Raw genomic sequence first — 24455 nt, 5'->3', positions numbered from 1 at the left:
ACTGCATTTATGAGCATGTTATGCCCAGAACGAAGAAAGCAGCCCTTCTCTGCGCTGACTGGTAAATCTCACCTGGGGCACCGTGTTTTAAAAAGGGTCTCTGGTGAAATGTAACATCTCCTCTAGGAGCATAACGAGGCAAAATAAAGGAACTAGAAAGTTTAAATCGAAGACCAGGTTCTATAGAAGGGGATAGGGGAGAATCACGGCAGAGAGGATGCTGGTATACATCCCTTCACACACAGGCAGAGCCCCCGCTGCCCGCATCCCTTCCATCTGACATTTACACTACTTTGGTCCAGAGCGGAGGTCCTAGACTCCTTTACAGATGTCTGAGCAGATAAGGTACCTCCTCAACGAAAGACTCAATAATTTAGGGTCCCGCTAATAGCAATTTAGACTTTTTCCCAGGACTTAATACACAGTCACTCAGGAAGCATGCAGGCACTTCTGTGAGGGCGGGGGAGGGACACGAGGTCTTCAAGCACTTTCCAAGGCTCCCCTGAATGACACCTACACCTCCCACTCTTCCCAGCTCTACCTGCCCCAAGCATAAATCCAGGCAAGGCTAACAAGATAAATGTGAAAGGCCACAAAGGGATGTGTTGAGATACAAACCCAGCGGAGACCCCCAAACCCCCTTTTTCTCCCCGACGCCTTTCCATCTGTTGCCTTCACCATCGGGTCACTATGCCACTTAACTCACCTTTCTGGCAAGACCCTCCAGTGACCATCGGACCCTCAATTATCTCTGGCTCTTCCACAGCCTCAGCAATTCTTTTTTCTGGTCCCACAGAGCTTTCATGCAGGCTCTGAGCATCTCCAGCACAGGGCAGGACCCGCCACCTGCGGTGCCAGGGCAGTTAGCACTCCATGGGTGTCCCTGGGCTCTGCTCCCTGGGCTCCCTGGTGACTCGGACCCCAAACGATAAAAGCACTCGTGAAATGAGATTACGTGAGGATTTAAGTACCCAAGTCCATTTCCTAGAAGTGAAAGGAAGGAGATTTGGCAAATCACTTCAATGACCAGGACGCCTCCTATTCCAGGAAAGATTCAGGGCATATTTTAAGAAAACGAAGAAAAAGAAATTTAATTTAGAAAGCGTTTTTTGACTTGACTCGCCCCTCCCCCATCTTTCTCCACGCTCATAACATCACACGTAAGCATACAAACACACAGCCACATGCAGAGTTTCTCATCATTTTGTAAAAAGGAGATATTGTACGATCTTCTCTGCATCTTTCTTTTCTTAGATAAAAATATATCAAGAAAGTTTCTCCATAACAACTACTTAATAAAGCACTACCTCATCTTTGCAAGGACGGCAACGTAGCCATGCTGTGTGTGCATCACAATTCATTCACAATCATTTCCCTGACAAGCATTCAGTTTATTTCCTTTTCCTTTTCCCTTTTTTTTGGCCACCACAAAAATGCATTAATAAAAATTCTTCAATCTCCATCTTGACACGCTGGTATTTCTATTTTTCAAACAGAATGTCAGAGCTGGAATTGTTGGGCTGGGCTTCCAATTTTCATCGATAGTGCAGGAACACCTTCCAGAAGGGCCCTATCACTCACATGTCCACCCCTGCCCTGCATCCGAAAGGCAGGTTGCTTAGAAGATAATTGGCATTGGTGTTTGTATATGCACAGACTACCTCTAGAAAGATACAAGGTAATAAAAGAGTGGCTTTCTCCTCTGAAGGGAAGTGCAGGCCTGGGACTCTGGATGGGGCACTGCTTTTCGCTTTTCGCTATACACATTTTTGGTGCTGTCTTAATGTTTTACCACGTCCATACACTACATATTCAAAATATAAAATGCTCTCTAAAATATCTCTAGACATTCCAAAAAGAGCACTGGCCGTGTGTAATTCAATGGTGTGAGCTTAAAATGCAGGGAATTTCATTTCAACTTTACCATTTTTGAGTGCCTCCATTACTCTAGATTCTAGGGATACAAAAACTAAGGCATGGGCTTCCCTGGTGGCGCAGTGGTTGAGAGTCCATCTGTCGATGCAGGGGACACGGGTTCGTGCCCCGGTCCGGGAGGATCCCACACGCCGTGGAGCGGCTGGGCCCGTGAGCCATGGCCGCTGAGCCTGCGCGACCGGAGCCTGTGCTCCGCAACGGGAGAGGCCACAACAGTGAGAGGCCCACGTACCGCAAAAAAAAAAAAAAAAAACTTAGGCAGCCCTTCCCTCAAGGTGCTCCGAGTCCAGTAGAGAGAAAGACATCCACAATGCCAGGTGGCAGCCAGGATGCTGGAGGGTGAAGGATGTGCCCCTGGGCTCCTTGGGGAGCTGGCTGGATGCCCTGCAGTGGAGCTCTAGACAATCACCACCTCTCACTGAAGTCAGGGACTCGAATCTTAGGTGCGATTATGGAGGACTTTCTTCCGCCTCGTTAAACATTTCTGCGTTTGTCAAGGTCCCCAAAATGGGCATTAGTATCACTTCTGTAATCAGAGGCAGGGAAGAAAATACTACCCCCCAAAATCAATTGGCGGCATCGAAACTATCAACCCAGCTGAACTTTCTTTAGCTTAAAAGTTGAAGCGCTAATTAAAATTCTGGCTATCTTCTCTGTCTTACCATGAAACTAATGTGACGAAATGTTTGTAAAGAGGAAGAGAGCTGGGTTTTTTCGGGAGCCCTCACACTGTTTCAGATTGTTTGGCACCTAGGAAAGCATTCCCAAGATGCGTGAATCAGAAAGAACAGGAAAGAAGGGCTGGTACACATCCATCACCCTTCCCGTTAGTCCCCACGAGCTGACTTTCAAAGAAATACCTAGTTTACAAAGAATACTAGAAAATTATTAAAATCTTGAATAAGGAACTTGAACATACTATTTAAATACTCTGTGGAAATAAGCTATATTCAAAACCATTGACTACAAATTTAGCTCTATTTTGATTTTGGTAACTCAAAATGAACACAAAAAAAGGCTTCTGACTGACTTCTATAGGCGCCAGGCACTTAGAATTTCCACCTCCATGATTTCTCTCTCCCCACGTGCTTCTTTTGCTTAAGATTCAAGAGCCTGTTGGGAGAGAGACGAAGGGGTTCAATTCCTAAAATACATTTGGATATTCCATCAGGTAATGAATGCAGAAGTATTAGTATAAAACAATCAGAGAACACAGACCCAACACCTATTTTGTAGTCCAAGCCTAAATTATACCGAATATAATTAGCAAGCCAAGAATAAGGAAATATACCAAACGAGAAACAAAAATGTGCCCTTTGGTGCTGTACTCACCGTAATTTATATCCTCAAAATATCTAGTGAACAGCCCAGTGACAAAGGCATTGAAGATTAAAGCCTCTTTTCCTTAAAAACTGCTTCTGAGACTGGAATTACATCAGACACACCTTCATGCATTTGCCAAAACTGCTCACGTTATGAAAGCCAAACTTTCAGTTAAGATTTTAAATGATTAGTGAGAAAAGAATGCGGAGTTATTCAAAAGTCACAAGGGGGAGATGGAAACTCAACAGCAACGTGCTCGGGTCCTCGGCAAACCTGCTTCTATCCTGGATATGGGAAGGGTTTTGTTTTGACAGAACCCTGAGGCAAAACCAAGGCATTCTTTTCTGGGGCTAGCATTAAAAACCAATAAAAACAAAACATTTCGTAAAAGCTGGCCTGCCTGTCTTCCAGGAAGATCAAGGTCACGTTGGCTGAGACGAAGTTTCACGGAGACAGCTACCTGTGCGTTGAGCCTGCTTCACTAGCCTGTGGACGCAGGGGAGGGAGAAGAGAACCCAGGTCTGTCCCTGAAAACTGGTGTCTGAGTTCCCCGCAGGCCAGCAGGCAGAAGCCAGCTCTGACAGGCTGCAGAGTCCCCCTGGCAGGCCAGGCCCACAGACAACTGTCACCATGCTTCAGGGACCTGGGGGGAGAGGACTGGGCCTGAGCCAGGCCTCAAATACAGCTCCTTGGGACCAGCTCAGCTGTGCGTGCACGTGTGTGTGTACACGCGTGTGTGCACACGTGCAAGCACGCGAGAGGAAGGGCCCAGTGGGAGAGCAGAATAGAAAACGAGAGAAGGGCACATCTCAAGTTGTGGCCACTAAGGGCCCCATGGCACACCTGGACCTATAGGCTGAGCCACAAACACCAGGGACAACAGGACAGGGGGCCCATCATCCACGGGCCCCACAGAGGAAGGGACTCCAGGCCAGAGGAGGAAGCAGCTAACCACTCCCGCCGACAAATACACCAGAAGTTCAGAGTATGATGGAGACCCTTGACCTCCAACCCTAGGTGATGAGCACCATAGCACGTGCCAAGCAGAGCAGGCGCCCTGTGTATACGGCTGCACTCCTCACAACGCCCTCCCCGGATGGCATCACCAGCCTCACTTCAAGGACGAGAGAGAGTGGCGTGGACATATATACACGACCAAATGTAAAACATAGCTAGTGGGAAGCAGCCGCATAGCACAGGGAGATCAGCTCGGTGCTCTGTGACCACCTAGAGGAGTGGGATAGGGAGGGTGGGAGGGAGACGCAAGAGGGAGGAGATGTGGGGATATATGTAGAGCTGATTCACTTTTTTATAAAGCAGAAACCAACACACCATTGTAAAGTAATTTACTCCAATAAAGATGTTAAAAAAAAAGTTAAACAAAACAAAAACAATAAGGACGAGAGAACGAGGCTCAAAGATGGTGAAGTAACTCGGCGAGACCACGGAATCAGTACAGAGGAGGCAGGGCAGGAACCTGACCCATTCGAACCAAAGCCCACTGAGCCCGTGGTTCTCAGGGTGTGGCTGCGGGACTCCCATCACCACTCACCTGGGGCGCACCCTCCCCGGGCACATAATGCATCAGAATCTCTGGAAATGCAGCTCCGGAATCCATAGGTTTCCAAAGAACTCCGCAGGTGCTTCTGATAAAGAACCAAGTCTGAACCCCTGTGGTGCCTGCCCGCCAGCAGCCAGAGGAGGCAGTGCGGCCGGAAACCTGCTTCGTGCGCGTGCTGGTCACCAACCAGCCGCGCCGGCGTGTGGCCACATGCACGTCATTCTTTACAGTCCCCACTGAGGGAGCCCAGACCCCAGGGGCTCCCAACCTAGAGCCTAGAGCCCAAAAGGCCCACGAAGACAGTAACACGGGTCTCGGAGTCCACTGCAGTATTTCAAAGGCCAAGAGAAATCATACCTTCGTTCCCTAACTCCAGGTCTAAGTGAAATGTCTTTGGAAGAGGGAAAATTTAACGGTTCATCACTTCACAAATACAGTGTGTCTGGACTCAAAGCCTTTACAGCCAGGCTGAAAACGGAACAGGGAAGTGGCACAGACCCCAGGCAGGCGCCGTTGCTCCAACATCTGGGCACTTCCCCACTGGAGCCACCTTGGGGCCCCTCCCTCCACCCAGCAAGACAGAAGACCCGGGTCAGTGCTTCAGGGAACTACGGTATTTCCCAGACAGATCCATAACCTTATTCTCTAGACTTAGTCCCAGCCTGTCCCAAACATCAAATGTCCCTTCAAAGGAACAAAGACTTGCAAACTCCAGGGATGGTCAAAGGTATGTGTGGGTGGCCTGAGGATAAACAGTGTTTTTGAAATTTGAGTAAAACCCGGCAGGGTGATTAATCTGAAGGGCAAACCATGCCTTTGGACGCACGTGTGCCTACGTTACAGCTCATTCGCCAAGTTTGAGAACTAAGAAAATAGAACATAAAAGCTTACTGAACCAACACCCCAAAAAATTGATCCACACATTGCTTTAGCCAACTAACTTGAGCCGAACTCTGTGAGAAAATGAACTGGGGAGAAAGTAAATATGGAAAGAAGGGATGGGCAAAAGGGTAAGGAAAGAAAATGCTGAAGGGAAGCAAAAGAGGAAGGACAAGTCAAGAAGCAAACTAGAAAAAAGGAAAAAGAAACAGGATTGCCAAAGAGGGACACCCTGTCCAGAGGAAAGGAGTGGGACTGCTCACACATTTTTATCAGGATCTGCGGTTCGCTTGAGCCAAAGGCTTCAGATTACTATCACCCCCCTATTAGCTCCCACTGGGAAGCTAATTAGCTAGTTAGGTCTTTATCTTTAAAACCTCCATCCTCCAAACAGAAGGCGATGCCCAGGAAGGCGCGGAGCTACCGAGACAGTGGGCTCCAGTTCCCAGTCACCCCCGAACCCCTGCAAAGTCCTAGGGTCTGTAGAGCAGAGGGGACGACAGGAGCCCAGCCAAACCCAACCCGTGCACTTGATACACGGTGTGGTTTTTAAATTGTTTAATAAGATGTCAACAATTAGAAATCAGGAGACCTCACATAGAAAATCTTGTTTTCCAGCAAAAGAAAAACAAAGCACTGAGTTAGGCAGTAGCAGGGTCGGTCAGGTGGGGGCATCCCCTCCAGATGGGGTGTGGGCGCCTCCTGCCCACGGGCCTGTCTCAGGCTGGACCTCCCCATCCCACGCCCCCCACCTGTCACTGCGCAGCTGATCCTGAGACAGGCGAGCCTCGCAGCCCCCGGCTTCCTTGAGGCTAGTGACTGCCACACCCTGGGCGTCACCATCCTCACCTGGTCACACCCTGGAACGCTGACCCCCCTCCAGCTGCTTCCTGTCACTCACCTCGACTCCGATATTCCAGACCTGCCACAACCTCTCCCACGACCTCCACCTCTGCTTCTCCTCGACCCTCTCCCCTTGCAGGAACCTCCCCCTCTCCCCAACGAAACAGCATCCCAAACCTTATGCATCAGAAACCTCAGGGGCCTCACACCCTCTCATCCTGCCGGCCTCCCCCGCAGGTGGACTGGGCACCTACACCCCACCCTCCTCTATCCCAGGCCAGTAGAGCTGAGCCTTCTGGAGGAAAACAGAAAAACCCACGAAGGCCAAAGGCACCCCCGGGAATTCACACCCACCCAGGAATGCCCTGAGCCCCCCCGCGCCCCCTCCTCCCTCACCTTGCAGGTGCCCCACCCCGTCCTCCACTGAGAATACTGAAGCCCCCAGCCCTGATCTTTTATTAACCACACGCACCCTTTCCCTCGGTCCTCCAATTCTGAAGGTGGTACCCAGTTCCTCAAGCTGAAAACTCAGCCGTTATCCTTGAGCCCAGACCCTCCAAGCCAGTCCGTCACCAAACCCTGCCCCTGTCCCGCTCCCCTGAAAATCCGCGCACAGGCTGCCAACAGGCTGAGCCGTCTCCACACAAGTCTGATCAGGGCCCCAGGGCTTACTGAAATTCCACTGACGACACGCCTCCACGACAAAATAAGGCCCAGCCTCCTGAACCTGGCTTTCACAGCCACGCACAACGGGGCTCCAGCTGTCCTGACCCCTCTCCTTAAAAATGTGGCTGGGTTGTACACCCCTCCCTCCACCCCTAGGAAGCCTGTGCCACCAGCTCCACGGGCTCGGCACAACGTGCCCGGGTGTCAGATGCCCCTGCTCACTTTTGCACACCCAGTACCTAATAAATGCACTGGCCTTTCAACGCACGTGAGCTGCGTGTTGATCTCAGGGCCCCCGGCCTGGCTCTGCCTAATGAGAACATGGCATGAAAAAGCAGGGTCTCTGGAGCCCCCGGACCTGGACTTCCCACCAGGCTGTTTCCCACGTGGGTGACCTCAGGCAAGGGCTCAGCTTCTGTGTTCTCATCTGTAAAATGGGGCCTTTAAAAACCCTCCCACATAAGGCTGACCTGAGGACCAGGCAAATCCTGAGTACGTGCCTAGCTGTGCATCTGAAACACGGTAGGCGGTCAGCAAAGAGCTCCACTGGGTGTTTTCAAAACCGTAGCTGAGGTTTCCCTCTGCTCTTCCAAGGCGAGGGCAGGCGGTCCAGCGCATGGGCAGAACTTCCGCACCGCCTGGCCATCTCACTCCTCATGCACACCTCTGCAAAGACACAGGCCTGAGCAGGACCAATGCTGTGTTCTCCCTGGACCCTGCCTCAGCCCCAGCTTCCCACCCGAGTGCAGAGCAAAGCCCCACCACACGCCCCGCTGGCTGCCGGCGGGTCCCTCCAGGGACACCAGGCGCAGGCTGAACTTGACTGAGGCTGGACTGCGGCACCACCGGTCCCTCGGAGTAACTCACCACGCTGTGGCACCAAAGGGAAACGTCCGAGGGTTTATGTATCTCAGCTACCCCATAAAAAAATTTTTTTCAATGCAACAGACATTTTTTGAACATTTCCTGTGAATAAAGCACTGAGTTCCCCACTGCCTGAGACAGAGATGCATAAAACAAGTCCCTGATGACAAACCGAGAGAAACAAACAGATGCACAGCTAAGTCTAACCCTGAGGAACAGCAAGAGAGAGGTGAGTCAAGAGGGACTGCGGCGGGGGGGCGGGGGGGGGGGGGGAAGGAGGGGGGTGGTTGTGGGGACATGGGGTCATGGGTATGGCTGCAGAGCTGGGAGGGCTTCTCAGAGGAGGCAGCATCTGCCCTGGAGAAGAGGCTTCTGAGCGGAGCGCACAGCAACCAACAGGCGCGGAGGTCTGGAAGACGCAAGACCAGAGTCACAGAAATTTAACCATTAAAGACCACAGTCAGAAAGTACTAAAATGTACTTAGCATGTTAGAATTTAACAACTTAGAAAATAAGTATATCTGGTAATTCAATCTTTATAATATCTTCTTGACTTATTTTTTCTTCTCTCACAAATTTTCTCTCACACAGAGTGAGAAGGAAACCTACGGAAAACATCGACATGTCCAAGCTTTTCTTTTTCTTAAGAATACCTTGGAACAGAAATCAATCCTGCCAGAGACTTTTCCTCAGCAGACGGTCCCTGTGTTTCTGGCAGAAGACACAGCGTTAAATGAGAGAGACGTCACAAAAGGAGGGCATCTGCAAGGGCCAGCAGGCGGCACCGTCTCTGCCCCTCCTCCTTTCAGGAGCACTGCAGCCACACCCATCCCCACCCCGTCTGTCTACCCCTCACATTCCCTGCCTCCCTGCCTCCCACTAGAGGCCAGAAAAAGAGTCCAGGGTCCACCCGCGACTCTGCATACGCCCATCCCCGGGTGCCACCATACGAGGAACTGCAGGTCACTCAGGAGTCCCCTCAGTGCCCGGCACTGCCGACCTGCTAAACCAACCCTAACTTTCCTTCGGGCCTCCTGACACGTGAGGGCCCTAAGTGCCTCTGTCACTTAAGGCATCTTAGGTTGAGATGTTTGTCACTCGCAGACGAGAATATTCCAAAGGCGCTCCTGTTTCTTCAAGGCTGAAACCCTCTATGAGGGGAAATGATCAGTGAGCTGAAACCATAGAAGTTACCTTACTTTGGACCTAAACCCGAATGTCGAAATCAAACATTTTAGAATATAGAAATTTTTAAAGACTACAGGAACTACACCTCACAAGCAATTACCCCCTGCTCTACTTGCCTGACAAAGACATCTTGAGAGATATTTTCTTTTCGAACAGTAAGTGCTAAAGAGGGGTGGGCGTGGGTGAGGTTGAAGAGTGGGGGTAGGGCTTGCTTTCTCTTGGCCTCTGTGTAACTTCAGTAAATCACCACCATTATCAGAGAGAACGTGACACTTTCCTCTACCGCCTCTTGCCATTTTAGAACCAAGTTATCGCAAATCAAGGTAGGTGAATTACTGTCACATGCTACTAGGTAAGGTGCATCTCCTATAAGACGCATAGCTTCTATTAACCTAATCTTATTAGCGTCCGTGTGTAGCAGTATTGGAATGTGTATACTTCCAGAAAGTACATTAGAACCTCTTTATGAGTCTGACCTTTACAGTCAAGACTGTAACTGCCTCATGAGCTAATCACTTGATATCATGCTTTGACAACAGAGATCAACAGTATAATAGCTGAATTATTGGCAGCAGAATTATAATGGAGACACTCCTAGGATAAAACCAGCGCTCATTTTCTCTCCTGAAGGTAAAAAAAAATCCAGCCCCCCAAAATGGGTGCCACTAATCTTCTTTGAAAGATTAAGCGTGAATAAGCACATTAATATTTGGTGACCTAATTTTTAAAATATTTCAGCTCAGTGCTCTTTTTCTTAACAGTTCAAAAATAACCCAGGGGGCACAGGTGTCTCTGTCCCCTTTCCTAGAGTGGACGCAACTCCTGGCCCATCAGGTGGCTTTTGGTGCCAAAGACGTGGTCTCTGTGCATGTGACCTTGAGGAAAGACGGTCCAGTGGTTAGGAATACTGGCTCTTGAACCAGACAGCCCCACTGTGACCCCCAGGTCTGCTCGTACTAGCTGTGTGACTTCAGCAAGTTAAGTCATCTCTCCGCGTCCTGGTGTCCTCAAGAGGATAATGAAGCTATTTATGTTTGTTGTGAGGATTGAATGAGTTCATCATGGGAAGTGTTTAGGCAAAGCACAGCTCGGGGCACAATGCTCAAAAAATGTCTGCTGTCTTTATTATAATTATCGATACCCAGGCTTCCACCCCTAAGTTCTGGGCCTCATAAACACTTCACCACACCCCAACTCAAGGACTTACCAGGTCCTAGGCCACTATACTCCCTTTCCTGGTCCTCCCAAACCCCGTAAAGGCTCTGCCAGCACCCCAGTTGATAAACCCAAAAACGTACATCCACTACATCAGCAGTTTCTGTTGACTGTACCCCCAAGATAAATCTCATCACTCGCTGCTACCACCCCGGTCCAGAACCCATCAGTTCTCCAGGTCTCTCTGCTCTGTGAACCCTTCCTCCCTCGAGACTAAACTCTCACCTGCCAGCAGAGTGAACTTTCTAAAACACAAATCAGATATCTATAGGCTTACCATCTGCCATACTTCCAATTGGTGAAAAAAAATCCAAACTCCTCACCAGGGTCTCTGAGCTCCGACATACATTAACCCCACCAACATCTTCACCTTGATTTTCCACCCCCCACCCTGTCATACCAGCCACACTGACCTTCGTTCTGCCCACAAACACCCCAAACTCATCCCGAGCCTTTGCAAGGAGCTCTGCACTGTTCACAGCTGCCTCACCGCATCAGGGCAAGGGTCCCCTCCTGGGAGAGGTATTCTCGGAATAAACAGAAACCTCTCCATGGCTCTCAACCACATTTCCCCATTTGGTTTGCTTTATAGCTCTGATCACTATCTGAAATTCTTATTTGCTTATCCATCTACCAGCGGTCTCCCTTACCTGGAATGGAAGCTCCGTTAGGACAAGGCAAAATACCCACCCACCTTGCCAGACAGAAGGATGCCTGTAGCACAGCTGGCACTCAATAAAGATGCAGGGGGCTTCCCTGATGGCGCAGTGGTTGAGAGTCCGCCTGCCGATGCAGGGGACACGGGTTCGTGCCCCGGTCCAGGAAGATCCCACATGCCGCGGAGCAGCTGGGCCCGTGAGGCATGGCCGCTGAGCCTGCGCGTCCGGAGCCTGTGCTCCACAACGGGAGAGGCCACAACAATGAGAGGCCTGCGCACCGCAAAAAATAAATAAATAAATAATAAAGATGCAGGGTGCATAGGGGAAGGGGGAGGGAGGGTCTGCCAGGACCCAGCAGAGATCGACCCCCCAAACCCCCACTCCTGAATCACACTGCCTGGGAAGCCTGACACCAACATCTAGTCAGGAAAGCAAATTTCAGCAGAAGAGTAGAAGGCTGTAGCTTTTGATCCTAATATACTCCTCGAAAAGCCACCTCAGTCTGATTTTAACTCATAGATATTCCTTAATCATCAGTCCCCAAATTAGGTTTCCCAAAATACAGTCTCTCGGGTGCTCACATCAACCCAGAGTGAACTTTCAAACAACCGCCTCTGAACTCTGCTTGAGTTCATTTAAAAAGGAGACAAAAAGCCCCAGCCAAGGTGCCTATTCTACCTCACTTCTAAAGGCTGGGAGCACGCAACTGACACAGGGGAAAAAACTCAGTGTTCAGAGGTTGTTGGGGGGGGGGTGTCTGTGTGTGTGTGTGCCTGTGTGTGTGTATCTGTGTATGTGTGTGTCTGTGTGTGTCCATGTGTGTGTATCTGTGTATGTGTGTGTCTGTGTGTGTGTGTGTCTGTGTGTGTGTCTGTCTGTCTGTATGTGTGTGTGTCTGTGTGTGTGTGTGTCCGTGTGTGTGTGTCTGTGTCTGTGTGTGTGTCTGTGTGTGTGTCTGTGTGTCTGTGTGTGTGTGTCTGTGTGTGTGTTTTAACCAAAGAAAATCTGCTGATCTTTTTCCCTTAATTGGTTCTGGGAATCAACAACTGACCACAGGAGGGTAAGCGTTTGGAACAGCTTCTCCTTATTATCAAATCCTTGATTATAATGATTAAGCCTGGACTTGTGGTTCTACTAAACCTCACTGAGCAACCTCACGGGTCACGTGCACAAGTGGGGACCACTCCCCTCAGGTTAGCGCTGTGGCATCGAGTCATAAAATGTCATAAAATTAGCATCCAGGGAGGTCAGAACTCCAAGAGACCTTGAACATCACTAACACCACCTCTTCAAGACAAATAAGGAAACTGAGGCTCGAGAGATTATGTGAATTGCCCAAGGTCAGTGCTAGTGTCAGTCAGAGCACGGACACAGGCCCAGGACTATCCAACTGCAAGACCAGTGCTACCACCACCATGACGCCATCCATACAAGCAAGGATGGCAGAGAGCCCGGCTCTTCATGGAGTAATCGGCAAGCTCAACTTACAGTCTGCCCCCAACCCATTTCTAAATCCACTTGCCAAAAGGGCTGAAAACGTCCCCAAGAATGCTGCTCGAATATGTCTTCAATGTCTGCTCTGTGACACAGCAGGAAAGCAAAGAAGAAAAGGTGTGTTGTGGTTTCGATGGGGGACAGAGATCATTTCAAAGAGGTAACAGTAAGGACACAGGTGTCCCCAGAAACCAGAGAAGAGGGAAGGGAAGTGTTCTCAGAGGAAAGTGATCGCCTGAGCTGTGTCCCACGGGATGACCAGCAGGGAGGCAGACAAAGAAGCCAACAAAGAGGAACTCCCAGGAGACAGAGCACAAAATTGAAGACTCTGAGGCATGAAAAGACTGGTAACCAAGGGCAGCTAAGTGCTGCTGAAACGCAAGGTTCAAGCAGGGAAGAGATGCGAGATAAGGTAGAAGAGCCAGGCTGTATCCTGCAGGCCAGGAGCCACTGCAGCAGGAAGTCACCCATCACATCTGTGTTTCAGAAAGATCTCTCCCGCCAAGAATTGAGACAGGATTTGAAGAAGACAGGACGAAGGGCTTTGAAGCCTCTCTCACAAAACAGCCAAGAACGATGACAACAGCCAGCAGATTTGATTGGGTGCTGTCTATGTAACAGACACCGTTTCCAGCACACATAGTAACCCATTTACTCTTCACACACAGGAAGTGGAGTCTATTAGTACCTTTGTACAGATGAGCAAACTGAGGCCCAGTGAGGCTGAGTTACTTGTCCCAGGTGTCACAGCTAAGGGGTCGATCTCCTAACCAACGCTACACACTTTCCTGACAAGCAAGAGATCCAGGCCAGAAGCAACACATCAGTAGAAGGGACGGAGGGAGGGGCTGACCGGCCCCCCACAGCCTGCACGCTGCCCTGCCCTTCTGCTCCAGAAACCAAATCAACCCACATTAGGAATTCCGTGACGCCAACCTCTCTGCCCAACTAAACAGCATAAGCCACCTGAATGCAAGCATTAGGTGTCGGTCTTCCAAAGACCCGGAACGAATATCGGATTGACGGAAGCCCACCCAAGGGTCTTCCCAGGTCTCTGGGAAACAGCCCCAGTCGAGGAGAGAGGGGGCAGAGATGACAGAACCCATCTCCCCACCTATTTCTCCAGCCCCCCGAAAGAGCACAGGACCTGGAGCCAGGAGTGGGAGAGGACCGCCCACATGTTCATTTTGCTCTGATCCATCACTTTACCTCACTCGTCTTGCACTTGTTTAGCTGTAAGGTGGGTAGATGTCTCCTATCACTAGGCCTCCACCCAACTCAGATTTAAAAAATAATCATCTTTGACAAGCTAGCAACATCTACTGAAATTTGTGAAGTATGTACCCTTTCATCCCGGGATTACGCACCTTGAACCCATGCAAAGAAACGTTTGCATGTGTGTACAAAGTAATAGGAACAAGAACATTCAATCTAGTGTAGTTCATCGCTGCAAAAATTTGGAACAGTTTAGATGTCCAGCGATAGGAGAATGGTGAAATAAATAAATCATGGCATATCCTATATAAGGGGACCTACAGCACCAGCACTGATGTTAACATACATCTATACATACTGACACAGAAGACATCCAGGATACAGAGTTAAGTACAAAACAGCAAGTGGTGACGCAACTTACATAGTAACTTACATAGAAGTAATTTATATAGGACTCCTCTTTTCCTTTTAACAATGATAAATATATGGTGGTATGTGAAGAGGAAAAGTCTATAAGGATACGTTCTAAAATTGTTCATGTCTGGTATCACTTGGAGGGAATCAAGGAAAATGTCACATTTTTTATTCTTTGAATTCTTCTATGCATCCAACACATAATAACAAGACAAAACAAGGCCACATCATAGTCAAATTCAGGCAGCTTGCACTAACAGCATGAGCCTCAGAGGCCTCAGCATCTTCCACATCAGGTCAGGCAGTCAGAGCCCAGGTCACCTCCTCAGAGGTTTGGCAGCTCCTTTCTGGGCTTCACATCTGCTCATCTGACAAGCTCCCCACGTCCACCACAAGTCAGCTGATAGTCCCTCCGATTATCTCTCCCCCAGAAGTGGGTGTGCATTGTGGAAAGAAAGGTGACCAGAGCGGTCAGGATGGGAGGCCACGCTATCCAGGAATCAGTCTGGAACACACTGCAATTAGGTGTAACACCTTCCACCCACCACATGACAAATCCATGCCTTGTGGTTCTCGGAAACAGAAATGCCAAATGTCTCCCAACTGAGTCAAATTCTCTGGAATCTAGAAGTTACAGCCTGGATAAGGAAATTCTTCCAGACAGTGATAAGCAAAAAAAAAAAAAAAAAAAATTAGTATCCCATCTTACTTCTAGAAATTCGAAGTATTTTACACTACAGGCACATACACATTACACACACACACACACACACACACACAAACTCGATTAGATCTTCTAAAATACCACATGCAATAGTAAATTACCATCCTTGTCCACTAAATAATACCCAAGAGAAAGTAAATGGACATCCAGCAGTTTCTCCTGTGCATTTACTAAGATCTGGCCCATGATCTCATCGCCCCTCATAGCTATTCCATGAAGTGGAGGACAAACATCTAGCCCCGTGTTCCGGGGAAAATCCTAAAATAGGCAAACTTCCTTTAGACTTCTGTGAGCAAAGAGAGAAGCCTGCAGCCTCACTGGATCCACACCCAGAAGAGCCCAACGCTTCCGTTCATGGCTCGGCGAGACCATGGTTGGGATTTTTGTCATCACTGCTGAGAAATGTTTACCCTGCTATTTCTGACCCTCTTGTGTAAATATCAGCTATGCTTTACCCCCCAAATTTCAAGCCTGCGTAAAGGGTCCTTTTTAAGGAAATCCCAAGTACACAAGTATCAGAGTTACAGAAGCTGCAATTTTTGGCAGAGAGGATAACGCTCCGGAAGCTGTGAGAGGGGCCGAAGGGGACCCTTCTCTCTGGAAGCCCCTGGGAAGAGGGGAGGGGGACTGGGGAAATGGGTTCATTTTGCCGTTACCAGCATGACTCAACTTTCTCAACTCTACGAAAGGTTTATTAAGTGAATAGTTTTACTTTTTCTCAAAGAATTGAGCAATTTTTTTTTGCAACATTTCAGCAACGAGTTGACTTCAAGTGACTCTGGAAATCAAAAGGCTCCAAGCATCAGTGTTTTAAAGCAGCAACAGAGGACAGAGGAAACTGAGGTCCGTGGTCCAGTACACACATAACACATACTCATGTTACTTGGGAAAAAAGAACCCACAGGATCTCCAGTGTTACTGTGGCTGCAATGACCCAATTCAACTGAAACCAAAAAAAAAAAAAAAAAAAAAACTCTTCCCACCCCCAGCACCTCTGGCCGTCCATCTCTCCCCTAAGCCAATGCCTACCTGCACAGCTTAGCGAGCAATTTACAAGTTCAATGCTGACACGCCCCACAATCGAGGAAAATGTGTCCACAACAAGGAGGTAAATGCTTTGTGCTTAGTGTCCCCCGAGCCCTGATGAAGGGCCTCAGGCAGTCAGCACAACACGGCAGGGGGAAGAGGAGAAACGGTGCTGGACCAGAGGGCAGGAAACCGCCCCCCGGAACGTCCTTGATGACACGATCCATCCCACCTTGCCCACCCCACAGGTGCCGGGCGGTTTCCTCCCACCCAGACCACCACAGCAGCTCTTGACAGCATCCTCTGCTCCTCCCAGGACCACCTTCCCAGAAGAGAGGTCCACCTGTGCGGCGCCTCTCCTGACACACCATCCAGATCCCACCTGGCCCCTCTCCAGTCCCGCGACCACTTGGGCAGCCTCGCTCGAGCCACCTGGGAAGGATGGGCTTTGACGACCACGACAGGTTTTTTCTTCCTTCTAACGTGAATGTCACCCCCTCTGAAGTCTTCCCTCATCTCCCCAAAGAGGGAGATGCCTCAGAGCTGTCACAGGGCCAGGCCCCATCCCCAGGGGCAAGTGACACGGAGCTGGAGGCACGCCCTGGCTCCACAGCTGACCTTGGCCCAGTTCCTTACACGAGCCTCCGAAACAACTCCCTAAGTAAGTCTCGGTGCCCACACTGGCAAAACTGGAATATAAGGGCTAAAGTGAGTGGTGATTCCATTTAAGGGAAATAATTTCTAGAGATAACTTAATGCAATGTTTGGAGCTCAGTAAAATCTCAGAAAGTGGCGTCTAGTAGAATATTATTAATAAGTAGCAGATACTCAAAGTTAATCAAAGACACTCCAACGTCCACCAACCTGGGGCAAATGACATCTTCCCCAGGCCTCAGTTTCCTCACCTGTAAAGCGGGGGTGGGGGGAGAGGGAACAGGAGATGAGGGAAGGGCACTGGACTAACACGGAACAGAACAGGAAAACAACCAAGAGCTAAACTGTGTAACAGCAGCAGGCTCTCTGAGAAAGCAGAACTTAAGTTTCCCTAACTTGAGAAATGTGCAGGTCACGGCTCTCAGGGGCAAGCGCTCTCTTGGATGCCCTTCCTCCTGGGCTTTGCCTTAAATTATTTTCATTATAATGCTACTTAAGTCTGTCCAAATCTAAAGCTTCATACGCTTTAGCCCTTATAAAACTGTAAGGTGAGACAATGTAAAAATTGGATAAAAACCAATAAAAGAGAGCTCAGCTTTCGCTGAACGTGACGTATGACAATGATGCAATTTTGTTCCGTGTGCTCGACTGCTCACACAGTGTGTTAAGTACAAGAATACCTGGAGAGAGTTCCTGGCAACTCTGTGGGGCTCTACCACCGCGGGGCTGGAATCCCCTCAGCCAGCCAGCCACCGCTCTTCTCTAACGGACTGTCGTGAACCCTTTGTTCATGAATTTCCAGCCCTCGTCTGACCCAAAACACAATTTCTGCGATAAGTCCACATCTGTCCTTTCCCCTTCGCTACAGACAAGCAAAGGGGTGTGCAACAGACGATCAAAGGGGTGCGCAGTCTAACGCTGGCAGGAAATCTTTATGACATGCCTCATTTGGAAGGTCACCTGGATGTTACAGAATCTATGATTTTTTTAATTATTATTTAAAAGAATATTAAAAATTTACTTTTGGTTTTAAAAAATAACTTGCAAATTCCCAGGAAGATGTCTTTAAACTCTAGTTTAAAACACATTGTTTCCTCAAAAATCAAGAAAATATTATATTCTGGTGAAAGAACTGAGTAACTGTATAAATATTATAGATTTGTTATATGGGAAAAAAACATGGTTTACTAATAAAAGCGTCTTGCCATAGTATCCAGAAAGATCTTAGACATCACAGACCTAACTGTACGTGTTCTGGGTGCATTCTCTCTTCAATCCCAAGAACCACCCTATAAAGTAGGTGCTACCGTGACACGTGAGGAAACCGAGGCTTGAAGAAAGAATGAAAGTGATGGAGCAGCACCTAAACTGATTCCAGCAGCCATGCCCCCTGCTCCTTCCAGACCAGCCCTGAGAGCCTCTGCAGAGGACGGCCAGCCATGCACAGCAGGGATCCAGGGGAAACCAGCTGGGGGAGAGATGCAGAGGGAAGGTGGCATTCTCAAGGAAGAAATGACAGGACCTAGTGACAGGATGGATGGAGACAAGAAGGTAAGTCCCTGAACCTGTGAGCCAGGAAGAACGGCTGGCCCGGCCTCCAGAAATGGAACTGCTGGGGAGAGAAGCCAGTGCAGGGGGCCAGACCTAAACTGAAACACAGTGGGTTTAAGACAAAAGGGACTTATTCCAAGTGGGGATGGATATCCTCTCAACAGATCACAGGCGAAGAGGTTGAAGTCTCATTACACAGGAATTATGTTTACAAGGCATGAAGATTATTTCAAACAGACAAGTCGGTCAAAAGTGTCCAGCACAAGGGAATTCCCTGGTGGTCCAGAGGTTAGGATTTGGTGCTTTCACTGCCAGGGGCCCAGGTTCAAACCCTGGTTGGGGAACTAAGATCCCACAAGCCTCACGCACGGCCAAAATACAAAAGCGTCCAGCATAGAAGAGATGGAGAACAAAGATAGGCAGGACAGGACCACTGAATTCTGAACATCTGTGTCTTTACTAATTCCCATAGACCAGTGCACAGTACAAGTCAGGTCTGGGACAGGCAATCACGATGGCGAAGAAACAGGGCTATCTCCCCATGACAGCACGTAAGGACTCATCCAGGCAACAGACATGCCCACTGTGTCCCAGATACTGTCCTAGGTTCAGCCACAAACAAAAACCCCCTTGCTGGCACGGAGCTTAAGTTCTGGCTGAGGAGACAAAGAACGAGCAAGCAAGGACACAGTCTGGAATCAGGGGGTGATGAATGTTCTAAGGGCTAGGGAAAAATATAAAGCAGGATACGAGAAAGAAGGAAGGGCAGGGGCAGGTATCTGAGATAATGTCATCTGGCGATCACGGAAGGACTGACTGAACTCTAAGAGGAGGTGACAGGATGAAACTCAACTTTTTAACCTAGAGAGGCTTGAGAGCGTTCACTCCAAGTGTCTGCTGCCTAGTAGACCAGGCCCTGCAGTGGTCTAGAGAGACCACAGTAAACACATGTTTGAAGGTAGCTGAGCATCGTGCACAGATTGAGGGGAAAACTGATGTCATCAGGAACACAGAGAGGAAGGCAGGAGAGGAAGACAAAACAACCGCACCACGTGGATGACCTTCACTTCTGCAGACCTGGATATTCTCTGACTCCATTAGAGAAGGACAGATGCTGGAGCAGTGATGAGCTTCAGGGGACAAGAAAGCAGCAGAGGAGAAAGATCTGCATCAGACTCAGCAGCCTTCATTCAACAGATAAACAGGGGTTTACCCAGCAGGACCCACTGGACGCCGAGCTCGTGCTCCCAAGGGGGCACCTCGAGGTGTCTCTGTTAACACACACCCCAAAGGGATGGGGCTGGGGGAGGGGACCAGCTGGAGGATGGGAAGGGGTAGTGAGGCCAAAGGTGAGGGCTCTAGTCCCCTGCAGCCATGAGAGGCTCACAGGGTGGAGACACTGCTGAGGACGGTGGTGCGGGTTCAGCAAAAGGTCGGCAGATTAGGTCAGTAACCACTGCGGCATCTGATAACTGCAGTGCCCGCTCCAACCACACCCACCACACCTGTACTAAAGTCACTGTCTCCCCACAAAGCTGCTGATTAAACCTTCTTTAATCTCTGTATCCCCCACAACTAGCAAATCCTGGAGGGTCAATAAAGGCTCTACTGAGGTCAAGCTTTCATGACAGGAGTAAACCAGGAGGGGCTAAATAACTGAGGTTCTTCTGATGGAGGTGAGAAGCCCAATAGTCCAGATTCCTGCTCAGTTGGCAGATACATGAAAGAGGAGAGCTGTGGGGTGGGGGGGTGTGGGGGAGCTGGCCATAGCGACTGTATCACACCAGCTGTACAGCCCTGAAAGTCACTTCAATCCTGAGTCTCAATTTGGAAAACAAGGGGATTGGAGCAAATCAGAGGCTGCAGACTTTCAGGGAGAGGAGATGCTTTTCTCAGTGCTGAAGGCTGGGGAGCATGTGTACTTTTGCTATTGGGGTTGGGGGATGCAGGCTTCCCCTTTGGCTGCAAATGAATCGCAGAGACGAGAACATAATACAGGTATGGCCACCACCACGAGGACCTTGGAGGTTTGTCCGAAGAAGAGGCCCACTGGTGACGTGGCAGGTAAGAGGACGGGCTGGGGGAGGGGGCCAGGACTGCAGTGAGCAGCGGTAATGAGTTATGCAGACCTCAGACGGGAGACAACGGATGCCCAAGCAAAGACTGTGAATGAAACATCCATGTTTTGGAGGCGGTTGCTGGAGTCTGGCTTGTACACACCCAGGCACACGAAAAGTCAGGGAGAAACAGATTTTACACAACTTGAAAACTATGAAACTACTTTAAGAGCTGTAAGAGCAATTACCCATATGCCAGACCACTTCTAGCCTTTGAAAAGCTTGTTTATTACCATATTTACTGAGGGCTATCAGACTGTATTTTGAGCTTCTGAGAAGTTTCCATTTAGAATCAGTAGAAATACCTGACACATCCAAACCCCATAATTTCCCATACCAAGCTGAATCCCCCAACATTACAGAAAAACCCACAAACTTTGCAGAAGGGAGTGAAAAGCCAATCCAGTCACAGGAAACCTTCCAGCTCTACAAAAGAAAACAAACAAACAAAAACACCACAAAGAGCACTGAAACATTTCTAGTCCAACAGCTTTTCACTCAAGCTTTAACAACTTTATTCTGAAGTCCTTGAAAAGTATTAAATTACATACAGTATTCTATATTCCTGGCAGTAGCAATGCCTAAAACTTATTATAACTTAAGGCAGTAAGTGAACTCATGACTTTTAAGTCAAATTTAAGGAAGCTAAAGGCCAGACAAAACCATGTGTTTGAAAATGCCCGCAAAATAATAATGCCGGAGGGAACTGGATGGCTTTTCTGCTTCTAAGCTAAATAAAGCCTGGGGGGCTTTGCAAAGATCCTAGTGAGGATAATCACACACACACCCCCATTGCACACAGCAAACCATCCAATCAATTCTACACAGACCAAGGAAAGTTAATCCAAGAAGAATAACAACACTTGAAATGTTGAGAAAAACACAGTTCTGCTGTTTAAAACACTCTATCGGGCTGGAGGACAAATCGGGTCATTCTAACATGCCAGAACATTTGACTGGTGAGTGTTTCTGTGACCATGTCTTGGCTTTGTGTTAACAAAGGGTCCTGCAAGACATCTGAGTTCCAACGCTCGGGCCTCAGGTCCTCTCTCGCCTGCCAGCAGCCTCCCTACTTCCTGCACACCTTCGGATTAACTGCCCCGACTTCCTGCACAGCCCTGGATTTGGGCTACCTTCCTCCTTCAGGCTTACTTAAGCTAAGTTTTCCGGGCAAGCTCGAAGGGTAGAAGTTCGCAGTCCCTGACCCTCCATTAAAGCACAATCAGCATGTGTCGCTTGACAAGCCTGGCCGCGGCAGGGTGATTAATTTACATAAACAACTCTGAAGAGGTAACTCATCGCTGCAAGGGCAGAAGTCAGCAGGCTGAACCTGGCCGCTCTGGGAGCGGCGGCTGCAAGCCTGGCCCACCCGGCAGAGCCTCTGCTGACGTTCACCGCGGCTCCTTCCACGCAACAGGTCCACGCAGGCAGGGCACCAGGGCACTTGCCCACAGCTCCGCGCGCGCAGCCCCCCTCCTGCCCCGCCCCCCACGGCCGGTCCCGAAGCCCGGGCAGCTACGGCTCTTCCCGGCACGGCCCACCCGCGATAAGGCCCGGAGCACATTCTTCGGAAGATGCCGAGATAGCGCGGCTCTCTCGCGCGCTGCCCACCTCCTCCCGGCCCAGTCCAGGCCGAAGGGAAAAGGCGCCCCGGCCAGCGATCGGGGAATGCGAGACAAGGAGACCGCCCCGGGAGCCGGATGCCGCGCTCGGTCCTTCCAGCCGGGAACGGCCCCGGCCACCTGGCTCCTCACCTGCCCGGTCACAAGTGCCGGGCACTAGTACCTAGATATGTATATAAACTACTTATCGGCACAGAACGTTTTCCCAACTGCACAAGCTACAACGACTACTCAGAAAACAGCAAGTCGCTTTGTACAGAAAGAAAAGGAACTTTTCGGGAGGGGGAGGGGAGGGGAGGAGGAGGCGTGTGGGAGGAAGAAGCAGGTGAATGAACGTAGACGTGGTTTCCGCGGGACCTGCCTGCCGGGTCCCGAGGTGGAAAAGGGGGCGAGAGGGGAGGGGAGGGGAGAGGAGGGGACGGGGTGGGGGGAAGGGGAGGGCGCGAGGCTGGCGGGGCCCGGCCGCGCTCCCCCAGGGCGGCGCGCAGGTGAGGCTGGACACTCACCTCCGGCAGCTCGCGGAGCTGGTTGGCATCCAGCAGCAGCTCCTCCAGGCTGCGGGCGTAGCGGTAGATCTCCTCGGGGACGTAGACCAGCGAGCAGTGGCGCTTGTCGATAGTCTCCACATGACGGTTGCACCGCCACAGGGGGATGCAGTGGAACATCGCCGCCCGCCGCCGGGTCCCGAGCCGCGGAGACCTAGGCTCCCCGCCCGCTCCGCCCGCCCGGCGGCTGCGCTCCGCCCGCCGCCCACCCCGCGCTCGTTGGCCCCCGTGCTCGCTCGCACCTCGCGCCGGGCTCCACGCTCCCAAAAGCGCCCAGGAACCTCGGGCGAGAGCCCCCCCCCCCGGCCCCGCGCCCCCGCCCGCCCGCCGCTGCGCCCCTCCCACCCTCCGGCCGCACCGCAGCCGCCACCGCCGCGCTGAGCTTCCTACTCGCCGCCGCCGCGCGACTGAGCATGCGCGCCAGTGGGCTCGCGCCCAGGGCGGCTCCCGCCCGAGAGATGCTCCGCTCCGGGTTTTCGCGGCGACCTGGATCCGAAGGGTCGGGGTAGCAGCGGTCAGACGCTAGCGGTCCCCCTACTCAGGCTGGGACCCAGGGAGTGTCGCGGCATCGGAGGGAGCCCCTCTGAAGGAGCCCGGGGCAAAGAAGAGGCAGGGGCAAGGCAGCCCGGGGGGAGCAGAATAACTTTGTTTTTTACTTTTACTTAACTCGCTCTCCTCGCTCCCCTTCCCCAAAACCACTTTCCCTTCCGGGGTCAGGCGGGACCGCCCCGAAGCGTACCTTGCGCGCCGTGGGCGGCCGGAGCCCCAAGGTTCCGTGTGGTTTTGAGGTGTCTCCGCCGCCCTGGCTGCGGCTTTCTTGGCCACTTGCGTGCGCGCTGCTCCAACACCCCCCGAAGTGAGCGGGCCGCCCCCGGCCCCGCACGGCACCCCGGCCCCTGCCCTGCCCCTGGTCCTCGGGCACCGCCTGCAGGCTGTGTAGCATTCTCAGTAATCATCGTCTCTGTACACAGTAATAGGAGATCCCTCTCCGCAAACCACCAACACAGGCGTCAGAGAGTCTACGAGATTCTCACAGATGTGGATGCACCCCATCAGGAGCCCACATACAAAAACGAGCTGGCAAAGATTAGTTTCTGAGCCCGTTCCAGCCTGGCCAGATGTTGGTCCCTGGCGACTAGCCTGGACAGGTGAGGAGGGAGGAGCGGGAGAGGTGGGGCAGGTCTCGCGGGGGCTGCCGGCTGAGCATCCTCCATCTGGCTCCTGCGTTTCTGCACCAACACCCAGTCTCTTGCAAACAGTAGACTGCAGCCCAAGGAGTAGCTGGGGAGGACCCAGGAGGCTCACCACTGGGTGATAATGACCATTCCCTTGCCCCTGATTCGTATCAAGGGACTAGGACCAGAACCCTGAACTGACCCTCTTCCTATCTCCAAATAACCAAACTGGCTCCTTCGCAAAGGGTTGCTGACCAGGTGAAAACCAATCACATTTATGGATTGTTTTTTGGGGGTCTACTCTGACTCCTCACCTGGCCCCCTCCCTAGTCCTCACACCTTCTGCTTCAAGTGAACTGGGCCTGTGACCTCTGAGTAGACACCACCCAGGCTTTTCCACCCCCACTACTGCCCCCAAACTGCTAAAATCTGGAGCCACGGAATCCGCGTTTCTGCAGAAGACTGAAAGCTGAGTGCGCTCCATGGCCAAAGCAAATCTGGGTCCAAAACTAGTTTTTGCAAGGTATATGTGGTCTCAGTTCCAACCGTGCACCAGACAGTTTTCCTGGGGTGAGTGGGGAGGGGAACATTTCATCATTTCAACTCTACTAGGACAGCTTTTCACTTCCCAGTCAGTGAGGATAGGTCCAAGTACCATTGCCTTGTCTGCTTCTACCCTGGCATTATCACCTTAACTCTAATTCAAATCAATCCCTAAACTCCACTGCCCTACCCACTCCACCTTGTCCTGGCTTGATTCCTACATTCTCAAGGGAGGTTACCCG

The 24455-nt window shown here is 50.7% G+C and overlaps 1 protein-coding gene across 1 annotated transcript in view; it reads right to left on the bottom strand.

Moving 5' to 3' along the window:
• The window catches only part of LRRC1 (leucine rich repeat containing 1), a 126571-nt gene extending 103941 nt beyond the window's left edge, over positions 1-22630 (bottom strand). The window contains exon 1 of the mRNA XM_082663208.1: positions 22457-22630. Coding sequence (XP_082519334.1) covers positions 22457-22615 — 159 coding nt within the window. The 5' untranslated portion in view covers positions 22616-22630. The remainder of the gene's footprint in view (positions 1-22456) is intronic.
• Positions 22631-24455: the final 1825 nt, after the last annotated feature.

Source organism: Grampus griseus (assembly GCF_964374135.1).
Source record: "Grampus griseus genome assembly, chromosome: 10".
NCBI classification, from domain to species: Eukaryota; Metazoa; Chordata; class Mammalia; order Artiodactyla; family Delphinidae; genus Grampus; species Grampus griseus.
Note: the sequence above shows the minus strand (reverse complement) of the source record. Positions and strands in the feature narration are given on the sequence as shown.